Here is a 14,193-nt window from a genome sequence, read left to right as displayed (position 1 = left end):
TACAGCACACTGCTTCCTCCTGTGTTTAAAAGCTGCGTTGCTTTTGCAGTGAAGTACATGTCCTCCAAAGAGCACTTGGCCTGTAGCTAGGCAGTGAGTGACAAGCAGTGCAGGAATGGGTCCTGTTTGTGATGCTGAGGGCTGTGGAGTTGTGTAACTAGGCAGTGGAGAGGTAGGATGTCGGGGAAGCAGGACTTCCTGACTTCTCTCATTGTCCACTGAGCATCTGTGTGAGGAAGACAGAGTGCAGAGATCTGTTAGGAATCCCTGTCCCTACTCTGGACTAAAGACAGTCCTGTCTCCAAAGACCTCTCTGTGGTGGAGAGGTTAACAGAGCAGATGCACTCAGTCTGCCGTGGTGAACATAGCTCGTGGACACAGGCGTGGACACAGCCCTGCATTCCTGTGCAGAAGAGGGAGTTGGGAGATCATGGGGTGATCAGGAAGGGCTTTCTGGGGGCCGTGTTACTCCTCTGGCCTGTTCACCAGCTGTACGGGTTACAAGGGCCAGGTAGGTGAGGGCATCTGTGAAGGCACCAGGCCTTTGGGCCTGGGTGGGGGGCTGTCGGGTGCTCACCTAGGGCAGGGGAGGGCACGTGGAGCAGCACGTGTACATTTTCTTTAATATTGGCTATGATTCCTTCTGCAGAGCTATAAAGTACAATTCCTGTAAGGGCAAAATGTAAAAACTGTGAGGGGAATAGAAACTGTGCTCCCATGGTATCATCCTGCGTCACAGAGTGTGTATAACATTAAAGTAATTCCTTAACCCCTTTTGTACTTCTTTTTCTTTTTTTAAAGATTTATTTATTATATATAAGTTCACTGTAGCTGCCGTCAGACACACCAGAAGAGGGCATCAGATCCCATTACAGATGGTTGAGAGCCACCATGTGGTTGCTGGGAATTGAACTCAGGACCCCTGGAAGAGCAGTCAGTGCTCCTAACCACTGAGCCATCTCTCCAGCCCCTTTCCCACCACCCTTTTTTTCCTTAACCCTTTAAGCCACACTGTACTGTTAGTGTGCTCTGTCACAGAACCTCAGGCTAGGTGTAAGTGTTTTACAGTCAAAGTTTAACACTGAATACTGAACCAAAGTCTCAAATGCTAAATGACTGCCAAGGTCTTCTCTATAACTGAGTGTAGAGCTCTGAAGTCTGCAGGGAGCCTGATGGACTTGTACAGCCGAGTACCTGCTCTGTCAACTGCAATGCCATGTCTTCTCTACCCCTTGTAGTCGGCCTTCCCCATCTTGAAATAGCCCTTGTGAAATTTGTTTATAAGTATTCATGGACATGTCTTTCATTTCTCTTTGGTAACTTGTATGCGTGCATATTTTTACATATGTATATATACATATAGTATGTATGTACATCTACATACATATCGTACATAAAAGCAGAACCTCTTGGTCATTTAGCTACTGCAGTCAGCTACTTACCTTCCCCCAGCACCAGTAAGAGTTGTGGTTGCTTCTCGTCCTGTGCAAACATGGTTCTGTCATCTTTCAGATTGTGTCGTATGTATGTTTCTGTGTCTTCATTGGGGTTCCTGATGGCTGCCGATGTGCATCCTTTCACACGCTGTGTTTTCTTTTGTGAGGTATCTGTGATTCACTGTTTTTATAGTGGGACATAAAGAAATAGGAAAAAGAGCATCGTAAAAAGCTAGGATTTCGGGGTTGGGGATTTGGCTCAGTGGCAGAGCGCTTGCCTAGCAAGCGCAAGGCCCTGGGTTCGGTCCCCAGCTCCGAAAAAAAGAAAAGAGAAAAAAAAAAAAGCCAGGGTTTCTTGTGTCTTTAGTCTTCCTTTTTTCTTCAAAAACAAATCTAAACCTAATAATTTTCTTTTTTTGAAGTGTTGTAATTAAGACATTTACAACATTCAACTGTCACCATCTAGTAGTAAAGAACAGTATTTTATACTGTTAACATGTGATGCTGAGTATGATATAAACATGAAATAAGCGTGTATAGTATAATTGTATGTACTCGTGCCTAGCATGACACAATCATGAACCCTCTGTGAACCTGCTCTATGCCTTAGTACCAGAATGTCCCATATTGGTGGACCTATCTCAGACCTCTAGGCACCATATTACAATATTGTCCTCTGTGTCATCTAAATATAAGTACATGGAATGGCAAGAAACCAAATTCTTGGAAATTGTGAGTCAGACTTTCAGTGTGAATCAACACTGTGACCCTGTGGCTCACAGCCATACTGTATTTGGTGTAAGTTAGAGTTTTTGATGGAGGGAAGGATAGGGAAGAGTGGGTTTCATATGGACAGTGCCCCTGAGTGCTGGGACTAAAGGCGCATATGTACACTACCATTCCTTGCCCAGGCTTGGCTGTTTGGTTTTTACTTTCTCTATTTTTGCAATGTTTGTGTTGTAAATTTTTTCATAATTGTAAAAATATGAAGGGATGAGGTGTGTGTGTGTGTGTGTGTGTGTGTGTGTGTGTGTGTGTGTGTGTGTAGTGTGTTTGTGTGTAGAACAAGAATGAGTGCTGTAGAGGCAGAGTGGCAGAAATGTCACTGAGAGGTGCAGTGACTGCTGTGTGAGGTGAATGATGAGGGCCGAGTCCTCAGATGCTATCCTGTCAGTTACAGTGACTTGTCTCCATTCCAGGACGCCTTGTTCTTCCTCAAGGATTTCTTCACAAGTCTTTCTTCAGAAGTGGAGCTTCTACTGACTCCAGATCCAGAAGGTACTTACCACACACAGTCTGAGGGTTCTGCTGCAAGTAGGAATTCTGACTTAGGGTAGGGTCACTTCCTTAGAAAGCCATTGTAATGTCACTCAGAAGGGAATCTAGTACCTGAAGCCACATAGTACTGGCTCAGCCGCTCGCCACTGTGGAGTGATGCTGTCTGAAGAGCCGTGGCCACCCAGCACCATCAGAGGACAGGACTGCACACTGCTAGGAAAAGCTCAGAGTTGATGTCCACGCTCAGTGTTTTTGGATGTGCACACTTCTCTCCTTTGGGAGGTTAGCTGTTGCTAAGTCAGGACTGGCTGTCGGTAGATTGATTGTAGTTGCTGTGCTGTTTTCCAGAATGTCCTTGCAGCTTCTCACTTGTAATGTGCATTCCATGTTCATTTGTGAGTCAGTACAGGTGCCGATGAGGCAGTAAGAGTGAAGGCAGCGCAGATGTTCCGTATAGGAGTGCTTCCTCAGTGTGTAATGTGTAGGATGCAGGCCGTCAGTGTTAACTACTGTGGTGCTGGAACGTAGCAGAGCTAATTTCAAAAGCCCCTGTGCTTTCAGTTACAAAGTCCCCTGGAGCTGATGTCACCTGCAGTTTGCCAAGGCATTTGAGTACCTCAAAGGAGCCAAATCTCGTGGTTTCTTTTCCTGGGCCAAAACAACCTTCGCCAAACCATAGTGCCAATTCAGCAGAGGGCAGTAATGGACTGGAGGAGGACCGCTCAGTTGAGGAAACTTCATTTAGTGACCAGCCTGTGTTTTTTAGGTAAGTGCATTTATTTTGCTAAGAAATGAAGTTCTCGTGGAGTTTTAGATGGTTCTGGAATGCGTGGGTGGGCTGACAAGCATGAGGTGATGTCAGTGTTCTTTCACATTGATGTATAAACTCGGCCTGCTGGTTGTGTAGCTGGGGGAAGTTCCTCTCCTGCTGCTGCCCCTTCAGGTCTCTATGTGGGTGTTTGTACCCTCATGAACACAGTGTGGTGTGTCTCCTCTTTCCTCTCCACATGCTGCTCTTTTCCCTGGTGCTGAGTCCCTCAGTGTGCTCCTCTCAGTCCCAGCCAGGTCTTCTTCCTGAGGCAGATGAGCATTCTGGGAAGCCCAGGCCCCCTGCACCGCTGCAGCTTGGCTGTGAGGCCAGCTGGCATCGCTCTGGACTCTTCCCCTTGGCCAGCCCGTCTTCTCTTTCTGCCTTTCCTCTTCCCTAGCCCTTGTTGGTAAGGCTAGAATCTTTATGGAAAGGGGAGAGTCAAAGAACCCCCCTTCTCTGTACCCCTCCTTCATTCCAGGACCTCCAGTTTCTCTGTTTCGAGAGAAGACCTTGGGAGTGGCCCAAGAGGGCATATTTGCAAGTGCCATCATGTTTTAAAGATGCTGTCTAGTGGTAATAGATGTAAAACGATGCTGTGTAGGAAGGGCAGGGAGGACCACAGATACCAGCTCTGCCGGGTCAGCACTTAATGTTAATGTTCTCCTCTGTTATTTCCCCGCAGAGATTCTCTTATTGCTTTAGGAAAATTTGTATCTCAGTGACAACTTCAAGTCTGATATTGTAGTAATCACATATAAATTGCCAATTTGTAATCATAATCCTGAAGCAAGCAGTGTGACACTTCGTGTGGAGACAGGTCACACTGTGTGGCCCAGGCTAGCCTCAAACTCAATCTTCCCTCCTTACTCTCAAGTAGCTGAGGATGCAGACATGTGCCATTCTTGATAATCTAACTGATGTAAGGCAGACCTGTGTGGTTTTACCTGTTTACTTAGGCAAATGTTGATTTTTTTTTTTTATTCTTTGCTAGGTTATTTGAAATATGGACAGTATCTTATAGATTTCATTTATGTTCTGGAGGGTCCGGAGCCCTGAAGTGGTAATGAGTGGTAGTGTCTCAGTTACTCGCTCCACAGATATGAGCTAACGCCCCGAGCGTTAGAGTGGCCTGCGGGGATCAGGTAGCTGCCGAGCTAAGGTCCTGATGATCACCCATCTGCTCGCTGACTTTGCAGTGATGCCATAAGAGTCTTCCGCCTCCATCTGCAAGTGGCTGCTCCTGAGCACACATGATCAGTGTTCCGTCCTGTCCATGGGGAGGAGGTACTCTGTAGGGCAGAATCGTGTGTCAGGTTGTGAGCCCTCAGTTTGCAGTCAGCTTTGGAAGGCCGCTCACTGTATTGGCCATTTGCTCTCAGCGTATGTTCTAATTTCACCCCAGCACTGGTGCATTGCATCTGCCTCCAAGCATTAATTTGAACAGTTCTCACGAAGTGTGTGGAGCTAACCCTCCACACCTGTGGTGTTAGAACAGAGGCCAGGCCAGGGCCTGACTGCTCACATTGAACAGGGGTGGTCTTCTCGCCTTTTCTGACTGCTTTTTAAGTCTGAAGGTCACTTTTATTGTTTTGTCCTTTGTATGAGAATATGTAAACATTTTTCGTAAGGATAAACATTTAATAAACCAAGGAAAGTTTTTGGCAACAATATTTAAATACATTTAAACACAACAGAGAATATTTAAATAAATACTCTTTTTTTTTTTTTTGGTTCTTTTTTTCGGAGCTGGGGACCGAACCCAGGGCCTTGTGCTTCCTAGGCAAGCGCTCTACCACTGAGCTAAATCCCCAACCCCTTAAATAAATACTTAATAAACTAAGAAAAGGATTTTGTGACAACAGTTGAAAACAAAGAGAATTTATCTGTTTAGTCATGGTTTTAAAACAAGGGGAACTAAAAGACATACTTTTTTATTAAGGACATAAGATGTGCTTATAATGTATTTTGTGGTTTTGTTTTTATTTTTAATAAATTAGGTCTAATTTCATGGTCAATAATTTGAATGTAAATAATTCCTCTTGTTCCCCCAGAGAATTCAGATTCACGGCAGAAGTTCCTATCCGGCTTGACTATCACGGCAAACATGTGTCCATGGATCAGGTGTGGAAACTCTGCATGGATATATAGTGTATAAATTATCTTTTAAAATTATATTTATTTATTATAGAGGGAGTGAGCACATGAGGCAGGGAGGTACTTATGTGGAGGGTGGATGAGAGCTGAGTCTCCTTCACTGCATAGGGCCCAGGGATTGAACTCAGGTCGGCAGGCTTGGTGTCAAGTACCTTCATCCTCTGAGCCCCTCCCCCCACCTCAGCAATTCAGTAAAAAAAAGTACCAGACGGGGCTGGAGAGATGGCTCAGTGGTTAAGAGCACCCGACTGCTCTTCCAGAGGTCATGAGTTCAATTCCCAGCAACCACATGGTGGCTCAACCATCTGTAAAGAGATCAGATGCCCTCTTCTGATGTATCTGAAGACAGCTACAGTGTACTTCTATATAATAAATAAATAAATCTTAAAAAAAAAAAAAAAAGTACCAGACGGACTTGGTGCTGTCATAGTTTATATACGTGTTGTGTGTTTTGACACAAAGTACAATACCTTTACTTGCTTTTAAAATAAATGCTAAGTACTGTGAGTGAAATTTCATACATGTTGATCATTAACTGATATAATGGGTTGTACCATATAAGATACTTTTTCTATAAATATCGCAAGTGTTTATCTTCATTAAAGAGTGTTGCTTAAACTTACCCTAGTAACGGCTATGGAAATGTTGGGTCTCTCCCTTGTGTATGGACTGATTGCCCATTCTTTCTGCCTCAGGGTACATTGGCTGGGATTTTGATCGGCCTGGCCCAGCTGAACTGTTCGGAGCTAAAGCTGAAGAGGCTCTTCTATCGGCACGGGTGAGTGCACAGACCTGCTGAGACGTGAGGGGAGGGCACTGAAGCTAGGGTAGCCATAGTGGAGTTTCTCACAGGCAAGAGTACTTGCTTATGCGTCTGTAGGATGCTCAGGATCAGAGCACTGTCCGATCAGGGCCAGTGTTGACTTTGAGGAGCAAAGTTATTTTGGGAGAGTGTCTGCTGCTTAGGGTGTCTCAGATGACTCACTGAGGTTGTAAATCAACTCGTTCAGAATGCAGGTACACAGGTTTGGTTGTGATTGGTCAGGCTAGCCTGTGCTGGGCCGTGGGCGATGGAGGGCTAAGCACAGTGGGAGACAGTCACGCACATGCACCCTTCCAAGCTTTATAGGTGTCTCCATCTGTCTCTCCATCGTACCCACTGCCTTCTGACTGACCCACGGAGATTGAGACTGGGAAATTAGTAGCTGATTTATATCTCTCTGTGGTGGAGAAACACTTAGCTGGTTTTGGAGCATCTCTTGTAAACAGAGGCAGTCCTGACTTTCTCTGCACCTTTATTTTTCCCTGAACTGACAGCCATTTGCTCTAGTTTGCTAGGTATTGACAAGTTGTTCTCATATGCAATCACCGAATGGCTCAGCGACATTAAGAAGAACCAACTACCAGGAATCCTGGGAGGCGTTGGCCCTATGCATTCACTGGTTCAATTAGGTGGGTTACCTTCAGAGTCTATGTGAAGAACATTTTTCTATGAAACCTACATGCATATTAATATGCACATAAAACTTTGCCTCTAGTTTCAGGGTCAGAATCCTCCATCTAGGGTTAGACTGTGCATGTATGCGTGTGCGTGTGCCTGTGTGTGTGTGCCTGTGTGTGTGTGTGTGTGTGTGAAGTTTACCTACCCCCCCCAACTTTTTTTTCTTTCCTTTTTTTTTTTACTGTTTGATTATTAGAACACTTTCAGTCACATACAGGGTTCAGCCAGTGTTTCTGTTGGGAAACCTGGGTCTGGGGACCTCAGTGAGAAGGAGGAGCCACAGATTAGACTCTCTTCATTTACGCTCTCATTGTGCTTTCTGCGTCTAGTGCAAGGCCTGAAGGACTTGGTGTGGCTGCCCATTGAGCAGTACCGGAAGGACGGCCGCATCGTCAGAGGCTTCCAGAGAGGCGCCGCCTCCTTTGGTACCTCAACTGCAATGGCTGCCCTAGAACTCACAAACAGAATGGTCCAAACCATACAGGTACTACTTCCTGGCCTGCCTCATCTGGACAGATGGGTGCCCTGGACAGCAACTGGACTGTGTTTCCAAACAGAAACACGAGGATGTGTGAGGTGTTGGAGGCAGACATCACTGTAATGACTGACTATACTTAGTCTCGTCTTGTTTGTGAGGCAGAGTCTTGCTCCTACAGCCCAGACTGTCTCATACTTTTGGTCTTTAGCCTCCCGAGTACAGGAGTTACTGAGATGCCTAGTTCTGAGGCTTAGGGAACTATCAGGGGATTTATTTCACTGAGCTGTGTAAAAGGGTCAGAGCTAAGTTTAAGAACATGTAATGTGGCAAACAAAGGTGATGGAAGTTGCTCTGTGAAGTACTAAGCCTTGCAGAGTAACAAGGGCATTCTGGGTAATAAAGAGGGAGGAGCTGAGTCATCGCAGTCCAGTTACCGTCCCTGTTCACAGTAGGGAAGTCCTAAGCAGAGGCCCTGTCTCTCTCTATGGGGCTCTCTTTACACCCCCCTCCCACCCGTGGAGCCCCTCCCTCCACACTTGGGGCCCAGCTCCCACACTGTCTTCTAACTCATCACTTCTTCCCACAAAATGACCAGGCAGCAGCAGAGACTGCGTATGATATGGTGTCTCCGAGTACCCTTTCCATTGAGCCCAAGAAGGCAAAGAGATTTCCTCATCACCGCTTAGCCCACCAGCCAGTAGACCTGAGGGAAGGTGTGGCCAAGGCCTACAGTGTCGTAAAAGAGGTATGTAGAGACCTGAGCTGACAAGTCGGGACTGGCTCGTATACTTTTCTGTTGTCTTTGTTGGGTGGTGAAATACCATAACCAAAATCAACTTGAGGAAGTATTGAAAGGCTTTGTTTCAGCTTATAACTCCACCTTGCAGTCCATCAGTGAGGGAAGTCAGAGCAGAACTCAAACCTGACAGGAACCTGCTCAGCCTCCTTTTTATATTAGGATCACCTGCCCATCAGTGACACTGTCACATCAGTCACTGAAGAAAATGCTTGCAACAGGCCAGTCTGGTGGGGACATTTTCTCAGTTGATGCTCTCTTCCCAAGTGACTGTAACCCAGACTAAATTGACATCAGAATAAATTGGCCAGCTCACCTGGCTTCCCCCACGAAGAGTGCTCACTGACTTTAGTGTTTGGGAGGAATCCGTGGAGTGGAATGTAAGCTGCCAGTAGCAGCATGCGGCTCATGAGTGCAGAGTGGGAGAAAGCTGGGTAGTAAATGGTGAGCTGCGTGCAGGGGTGTGCAGGGGCGGGCAGGGGCAGGCTGCAAACAACCAGTCCTCACTGCTTTACTCGCTCCTACCTTAGGTTTGATTAGGAAGACCCAGCCCTGCCCCGTTCCCAGGCCTTCACTATGGTGAAGTGTCACAGCTTTTCTAGATTGGTTTGTACAGTTAGATTAGGCACATATTCCTAAGCAGACATAACAAGTGTTCATAGTCCAAGTTTGTCTAAAGAGTATCGTGTGTATCCTGTGACCCATCCTGCAAGGTCCACCATGGACACAGTGCCATTTACACAGTACTAGCCATAGGAGCATACCACTCATCTCTCCCTCAGGGCGGGCATTTAGTTTCCATTTTGTTCCCTGTGTGATGCTGAAATGGGGAGTGTCTTGTAGCTGTGTCTGAGTTCATGTGTGCAAGAAGTCCTCTAGGCAGAACTGTTGAGCTGTGATATGGAAGCCTGCACGTTAGTGTTTACTTTATTATTTACTTTATGGGGGTCACATACCACCGTGTTTATGTGGGAATCAAAGGAGCAGTGTGTGGACTCAGTCCTCTCAGGTCTGAGACTTGGCAGAGGAGCGCTGTGCTGCTGTCCTCCAGCTCTCCTGGGGAGGCCGGGTGCTCGCTTCCCTCCTTTTGCCTTCTTACCACTATGACAGAGAAGCTCACGGTCGTCTCTGTAGGATTCCATCTCGGGTTTCATTAGGTGTGTTTCTAACCATATCCTGACAATAGTCAGAAGATTCAGCAGTCCTCATGGCACCTCATGAAGTAGCCTTTGGGGTCCCAGAGAATTGGGTCTGAAGTTTTTTATTCCCATCTCGTAATCCCAGTGCTAAGGTTACAGACAAACACTTGACACCATCTTTTATATGTGTGTTGGGGATCCAAATTCCAGTCCTTATGCTTGTGTGGCCTTCATCAAGGAACTTAAGGCAGAAAGAATTTATTTTAGCTCATAATTCAGGGCAGTGTCAAGGCAGCAAGAGCTTGAAGCGGCTGGAGGTGGCTTCCACTGTCAGAGTGCATTGCTGCTAGCACACAGCTCACTTTCCACTCTGTGCAGTGGAGGTTCCCTGCCCAGCGAATGCGCTCACCCACAGTAGCGGTGAGAAGGCCAGGTGCCCTTTCCTGACAGCTGCAATCAGATCTAGGGCCGGGTGAGGGCAGCGGGGGCTTTGCTTGGTTCTGTGTTGGTCTGGGTGGAGGCATGTTGGTCAGCTGTCCTGCTGCGGGCCCCTTAGCTTCTGACTGTGCATTCTTCTCCTTTGCCTCCTCACCTCTGCAGGGGATCACAGACACAGCTCAGACCATCTATGAAACGGCGGCCCGAGAGCACGAGAGCAGAGGAGTCACTGGTGCTGTGGGGGAAGTCCTGCGCCAGATCCCACCGGCAGTGGTCAAACCTCTAATTGTGGCCACTGAAGCAACATCAAACGTGCTAGGTGGCATGAGAAACCAAATCAGACCAGATGTTCGGCAGGACGAGTCACAGAAATGGCGCCACGGGGAGGACTGATCTTCCAGTGTGACCGCACAGCGTGTGTGGGGGCTGAGGGAGGAGCAGGCATCCGAGTAGGCGCGTCATAGAAAACTAGTTTAATTTATGTGCTCATCTCAGGAACAAAAGCAGTTCTTAGGAAAATAATTTAATGTCAGAACAACACGCAGCCAAAAACTTGTGATGTTTTAGGGCCTGGCACTTGCCTACAGGAGTGGCTGGTGGCTGGTGTCATGGTCACTAGAGATTTGCTGCCATGTTGAATGCTTGCTTTCATTAAAGTGACTGTAACTGTACCTGTTACTGACAAGCGCTCATTGGGAATGTGTTCGTAAACAGTGTTGAGTGCTTAAAGGAAGGGGAGCACTCGCCACAGTCGGGGAGTTGACTTTTCAGCTTATAATGGCAGAAGCCACAGGGAGGGCAAAGTAGCCAGGGCTCCAGTGTCAGGTGGAGCAAGCTTCGCCTCCCACAGGGCTGCCTGCTCCTGCCACCCGGAGAAGTGGGGTCACAGACGAAATGAGCTGTGCTGCACTTTATCTTGTGTGTGTGTGTGTGTGTGTGTGTGTGTGTGTGTGTGTGTGTGTGTGTGCGCGTGTGCGTGTGTGTAATGTGACGCAAAGTGTGCTGTGTTCTTTGTGTCATTTACAAGGTTATATAGATATGATGTGAAGTGAAGATGTCTCAGAGTTTTTGGTAAAGGAAGGTGACCCTAATGTAAGTTTCTTATCCTGAATGCAAGTGAATGTGAGCTCTGTGGTGGACTGGGGCCCACGCATTGCTTATGTGTCCATAGTTAAGTCCTTAGTGCAGACCGTCAGTGTCAAGGACATTGGAAGTGGGCTTTATTCTTAGGAAGGTAAATAAGAATACTCCAGGTATGTTCTAGTTGACTAATTCAAAGTACCATTTTTACTTGGTTAATAATGTACATTTGATAACCTGTCGGGAATGAATAAAGTATTTTTATTTAAAGGTAAGATTGTTGTATATGTCCATGAACATTTGTTTCTCTGAAAGCATATTCATTGATGCAGTGCTCTGACTGACCTCAGGACATGTGGAGCCACCTCAGAGCTGATTGTTGCCACTGTCACTCTGAGGAGGAGGAGTGACAGTATGATCTGTGCCTAGAGAGTGGCCCACCAGAGACGACCTAGGGCTGTTGCTGCGGAGAGCTGTATGCTCTCCCTTCTGGTTCTGAAGTGTTGGCTCTTGGGGATGCTGGACACCACAGCAGCATTTGTTTTGTGTGTGAGAAAGGAAAGTCAGTTTTACCCTCTGAGAACCCAGAACAAAGAGCCAGGCCAACCCCAACTCCGGCCACAGCCACAGCCACAGCCATGTCCTCAACCCCAACCTTTAGAACTGGTGTAAAAAAAAAAAGTCTCGTAGACATTTGCATAGACTTGATTTCCTTTTGCTGCCAGGAAACTTCCAAAGCTATCTTGGAGCGGCCGCTGGTGGGCCTCATGGAACTGCTCTTCTATCCTTGTCAGGTACAGCCCTGAGCAGACACTGCAGGTACTAGTGGCATTTGTTGCCATGGCCACTCGCCTGTATCTGCCCCTCTAATGCAGCAGGCACTGTGTGTCACCTGTCACATTTGAGCAGGCTTTACCCTGCGCCTCTCTCCTCTGTTATGTTTAAGGTCAGTGTATATGGGCAGCGGACAGTCCTTCCAACTGGTTAAACCAATGAAGCCATTGTAAAGAGGTCATCTGCTTCAGCCTTGCCAGAGGTGTTTGTTGGTTTGGTCTCTAGGTCTTTGCGCATTGTCAGGCTCTAGTGAGGCCCTGTCTGTATTTGAATGCTTCTAAGTTACACGTCTGCTGTGTTGTCTTTACAAGGGTGTCCGCTCAGCTTTTGTGTTGTAGTGACATGTAGTGGGTTGGCAGCGTCCTTGGGTTGCAGTCATCTGCGGTCACCAAGCAAACCACTTCCCTTGGCCAAGACACCTTATCTCACTCAGCCCCAGTGTCCCCTCTGTAAGTGAAGAGGTTTCTTAGGGCAAAACTTGTGGGGATTTCTGGGCAATTAGGTCACAGTGGCATGTACACGCTATTTTAATGGTGTGTGACCTTGTGCCCAGACCTGTGATGCCAGGCTTGGGGGGCACCATCCCATGGACACTGGCTGTGCCATACCATAGCAGCTGTGTTGTCTCCAGGCCCCTCCTCTCAGAGTGACACCTTCGGGATCCAGGGTTGGATCGGGCTGATGATTCCGACTGCAGGAGGCTGCACGTGTCCACCCATTGCTATTGCGGTCCATCCAGAGCCCTCCCCGCAGAAGTCAGGGAAGCTGGCTTGTTTTCGGTCACTCTGCTGTTCACCAACCCTGACTATCACTGATGGCGATTGCCAAATGTGACTGACTTGGAACCCCTATTTTTCTCCTGTCTGTTTTCAGACCCTTTTACTCTGAGCAGGCATACGTGGACAGACATCATAGCAGTAGGCTTCCATTTTAATGGAGTACTCTGTACCAGACTGGCCCACTTCTGCCTGTATTGAGTACAGTCCCTCAGATCTAGGGACAGTGTGAAGCGCTCCCTACCTTCAAACGCCATTGGGAATATAGAGTTTAAAGTCCCTTGAAAGGACCAAGTGGACACAGGGGGATACTCCTTTCTGCAGCTGAATTGGGCCACTTGGTATCAAAGTAATCAAATATGAATGTTTGTACTTTGGCCGAAAAGAAAGACTATCTGTATAGTGTAGAGAAGTGTATCAGAAATGAAGATTTTTTTTTCTTTTAAATCAGGAAGTTTTGTGTGAGTTCACAGGAAGGTCCAGCCACTATTCTTAAGAACACTAGTATGTCACTTGCTGGCCCTTGGTGAGGACATTCTCAGGGTTGTGCTGGCCACACTCACCTTTGAGAGAGTCCATGGGCACTGTTGCAAGTCAGCCAGCGTGGCTCAGAAATGGTCTCCATTTGAGACAGAAAAAGCATTCCCACGAGCCACCACGATAGACTTCTTTGTGGGGAAACCATTGAGTCTTACTTAGTATTTCACCAGTTTGAACCTCACCAGTTCCCGTAGGCATGGGACTCAGAGGCCCTCTCTGACCAGCACTGGGGTGGGGCAGGTCATTCACTGGAGTCAGCTTCAGAGAGCTGCTGGGCTGCCTTCAGGTGTGAGTATGTTGTCAGCTGCTCCCTCTCATGGCCGCCTGGGGCTGGGCAGCCCCACCCTTCTCCAAGACACTCTCCTGTCTCACACACTGGTTCCAATTGTCTAGCCTTGTCTGTGTGGCTGGCTGCTCACTTTTTCGTGGGAGTTTTTAGGCTCCCACTTGAGTTTTTCTGTGAGTCCTCCTAGCCTGTCTCTGATGTTAGGTCATCTCACCTCACAGTCATCCTCTGCTGAGTGTCCTGACTCCCCTAAGTATGGCAACTCTGGATGTAAATAAGAACACGCCTCTGTACAAGTATTTTTGTGAAAAATGTAACTTGTTAGTGTAACTAAAGTATGATGACGTTAAGAATACTTGTGAAAAAATTAAAATATTTCCTCTTTGTTTTTGCTTCACACTTAAGAATTGTCTGTTGCTAGAGCCGCTTCTGTGGGTGGGGAGACTTCATAAGGATCCTTCACCCTGGCACCTCTGCTCTAGTGTTGATACCACCAGTTTCTAAGCTGGCTCCAACCATAGTGGGGAAGTGTCACTCCTGCCTTGGCGGAGTTACTGATGAGTTTACTCATTACCCCTTCGCTGCGGACTTCAGGCAGACACGTTTCATAGTGTTGGTAAACGTGTGGAGGAGCAAGACATTTGAA

General features: G+C 47.2%; 1 protein-coding gene across 3 annotated transcripts in view; it reads left to right on the top strand.

Moving 5' to 3' along the window:
• The window catches only part of Atg2b (autophagy related 2B), a 70,131-nt gene extending 56,180 nt beyond the window's left edge, over window positions 1-13,951 (top strand). For 2 of the 3 annotated variants that reach the window (XM_063261999.1, XM_063262000.1), the window contains 8 exons: window positions 2,636-2,714; window positions 3,276-3,480; window positions 5,577-5,646; window positions 6,375-6,457; window positions 7,010-7,131; window positions 7,510-7,664; window positions 8,254-8,403; window positions 10,194-13,951. In XM_063261999.1, coding sequence (XP_063118069.1) covers window positions 2,636-2,714; window positions 3,276-3,480; window positions 5,577-5,646; window positions 6,375-6,457; window positions 7,010-7,131; window positions 7,510-7,664; window positions 8,254-8,403; window positions 10,194-10,424 — 1,095 coding nt within the window. In that variant the 3' untranslated portion in view covers window positions 10,425-13,951. The remainder of the gene's footprint in view (window positions 1-2,635; window positions 2,715-3,275; window positions 3,481-5,576; window positions 5,647-6,374; window positions 6,458-7,009; window positions 7,132-7,509; window positions 7,665-8,253; window positions 8,404-10,193) is intronic. The other variant, NM_001427775.1, reaches the window with a different exon arrangement.
• The last annotated feature ends 242 nt before the right edge of the window (window positions 13,952-14,193 follow it).

This window comes from Rattus norvegicus, chromosome 6 (genome assembly GCF_036323735.1).
Source record: "Rattus norvegicus strain BN/NHsdMcwi chromosome 6, GRCr8, whole genome shotgun sequence".
Classification (NCBI taxonomy): domain Eukaryota; kingdom Metazoa; phylum Chordata; class Mammalia; order Rodentia; family Muridae; genus Rattus; species Rattus norvegicus.
Note: the sequence above shows the minus strand (reverse complement) of the source record. Positions and strands in the feature narration are given on the sequence as shown.